At 45.6% G+C, this 2,500-nt stretch overlaps 1 protein-coding gene across 1 annotated transcript in view; it reads left to right on the top strand.

Moving 5' to 3' along the window:
* Positions 1-2,379, top strand: part of LOC143121424 (eukaryotic translation initiation factor 4 gamma 1-like) — a 73,537-nt gene extending 71,158 nt beyond the window's left edge. The window contains exons 24-27 of the mRNA XM_076281784.1: positions 616-788; positions 1,439-1,564; positions 1,818-1,899; positions 2,374-2,379. Of these exons, the coding sequence (XP_076137899.1) occupies positions 616-788; positions 1,439-1,564; positions 1,818-1,899; positions 2,374-2,379 (387 nt within the window). The remainder of the gene's footprint in view (positions 1-615; positions 789-1,438; positions 1,565-1,817; positions 1,900-2,373) is intronic.
* The last annotated feature ends 121 nt before the right edge of the window (positions 2,380-2,500 follow it).

Here is a 2,500-nt window from a genome sequence, read left to right as displayed (position 1 = left end):
GAAACACTGTAGGTTTTGGACTGTAGATCAAACTATGGAGAAGGACAAAGTGGTATGCAAACTGTGCAGTTGTGAGTTCCTACGTAGGCCAAATTTCTTTGACATTTCTTATCGTAAACAGCCATGTTGAAGCCTGTTTTTCATTGATGTTATGGCAGTCCACTCTGCCTTTTGTTGTTCGAGAATGTTGCACTCCTGTTTGTCATTTTACACAAAACTTCACACCAATAAATCATCAGAAATATTGCTCAAGCGTCTCAAGCGCCCTCTTTACGTTAGTCCTAATGCCTGTTAGTTGTCCGTGGATTGGCCTATATTTGGCGTTGAAAATGGAAACTTCTTTAGACATGGAAAATCGATTTTATAATCGATTCAATGAACATTTGTGTCTCAAAAATCGAACAGGATTTTTTCACAAAAGTGACAGCCCTAATTGTGTTAAGTTATTAAAAAGTGTTACCGCATGTATTATCTGAGTGTGGCACATGTAACACAACATTCATCGGTGCGGTCTCTCACATGGTGTGTGTGTGTGTGTGTGTGTGTGTGTGCGTGCGTGTGCATGTGTGTGTGTGTGTGTGTGTGCGTGCGTGCGTGTGTGTGTGTGTTCTGCAGGAGGCTCTGCAATGTGTGTCTGAGCTGCAGTGTCCGTCCCTGCTGGGCTTGTTTGTGCGCGTGGGCATCGAGGCGACGCTGGAGAGAAGCTCCATGGCCCGGGAACACATGGGGATGCTGCTCCAGCAGCTCATCAAAGCAGGAACGCTTAGCACACAACAGTACTACAAGGGGTGAGTGTACGTGTGTGTGCGCGTCTGTGCGTGTGTGCGTGTGTGTGTGTGTGTGTGTGTGTGGTGCATGTGTGTGACTGTAGTAGTTAATGCTGTGTGTGTGTGTATGGCTGTTATAGTTAATGTTGTGTTTGTGTGTGTGTGTTTGGTGCGTGTGTGTGACTGTAGTAGTTAATGCTGTGTGTGTGTGTGACTAGTAGTAAATGCTGTGTGTGTATGTGTGCGTGCGTGTGTGTGACTGTAGTAGTAAATGCTGTGTGTGTGTGTGTGGTGCGTGTGTGACTAGTAGTTAATACTGTGCATGTGTGTGTGGCTGTTGTAGTTAATGCTGTGTGTGTGTGTGTGTGTGTGTGCGAGTGTGACTGTAGTGAGGCTGTAACGATATGCATATGGAAACGGAAATCATGACACTCATATCCACACACCTGTGTCGCGGCGTGAGGAGAAGATGAATCGGCAGAATCGTGACACACCCCTTCTAGTGTTTCACACAGCGCTTTGCAGCTTAGGTGGCTGTGTAGGCGTTCTGTGTGTGTGTGTGTGTGTGTGTGTGTGTGCGCGTGGCTGTAGTTGTTAATGGTGTGTGTGTGTGTATGTAGCTGCAGTTGTTAATGCTGTGTTGTATGTGTGTGTGTGTGTGTGTGTGTTAGTCTCTATGAGATCCTGGAGGTGGCTGAGGACATGGCCATTGACATTCCCCACATCTGGCTCTACCTGGCTGAGATCATTGCTCCCATGCTCCAGGAGGGAGGCATCCCCATGGGCCCGCTCTTCAGGTCAGCCCCAGGCTTCATCTGAGGCCTACTCTGCCCCCTGCTCTGTGCATTTAAACACTCATACGCACACACACACACACACACACACACCTACACACACACACACACACACACACACAGCCCTATATGTGTATAGAGCTTCAGTATTTAATGCTGCATGTGTGTGTGTGTGTGTGTGTGTGTGTGTGTGTGTGTGTGTGTGTGTGTGTGTGTGTAGTAGTTGACCGCTGAACTCTGACCTCTTATCTCTTAGGGAGGTGGCCAAGCCGCTGCAGCCTATGGCAAAAGCAGGAGTGTTGCTGGCTGAGATCCTCAACCTGCTCTCCAAAGGAATGGTGTGTGTGTGTGCGCGCTGTTGATATGATAGATATATATTTGTTCCAGTATAATGACTGTCACAATATCATATACGTACCGTAATGACATTACTGAAAGTATTCAATTACTTCATATTAAAAGAATTTACAGTTTGTAGTTGGTTATATTTATGTGTGTGTGTCTGTAATGTGTTCTCACTGCGTGTGTGTGTGTATCTGCATACCATTTTATTGAACACAATGCTCAGCCTGAGTGTCTTACTTTGAGATGTGCAATGCTGCATTTTGAAGTAGCTGTCCACAGTTGTTTTGAGCTACTTCTAGGTCTGTTTTCACTTTTGCAGTATTGTTAAGTATGATGGTATGAGTGTCACTTCTATCAGAAAAGTTGAGATCCAAAGAGAGTTAGGAGTGTTTACATCATGTATTTGTAAATGATTGTCATGCACTGGCAGGATATTTATCAGGCATGACAACCTGTGTCATGGTCAGAGATAGCCATCAAAGCGCTAGAGCGTTGACAGTGTATCGCCAGAATCTAACTATAATCATTTTATATATTTGGGCCAGCCAACGCCTAGCCAACGGTCGGACATTTGATAGCGTCTGGCTGGCCGAA

This window comes from Alosa pseudoharengus, unplaced genomic scaffold (assembly GCF_046254945.1).
Source record: "Alosa pseudoharengus isolate Yale_2024_CS ecotype anadromous, Long Island Sound unplaced genomic scaffold, YU_APseudo_1.1 YU_APseudo_1.1_scf_13, whole genome shotgun sequence".
Taxonomy (NCBI): domain Eukaryota; kingdom Metazoa; phylum Chordata; class Actinopteri; order Clupeiformes; family Clupeidae; genus Alosa; species Alosa pseudoharengus.
Note: the sequence above shows the minus strand (reverse complement) of the source record. Positions and strands in the feature narration are given on the sequence as shown.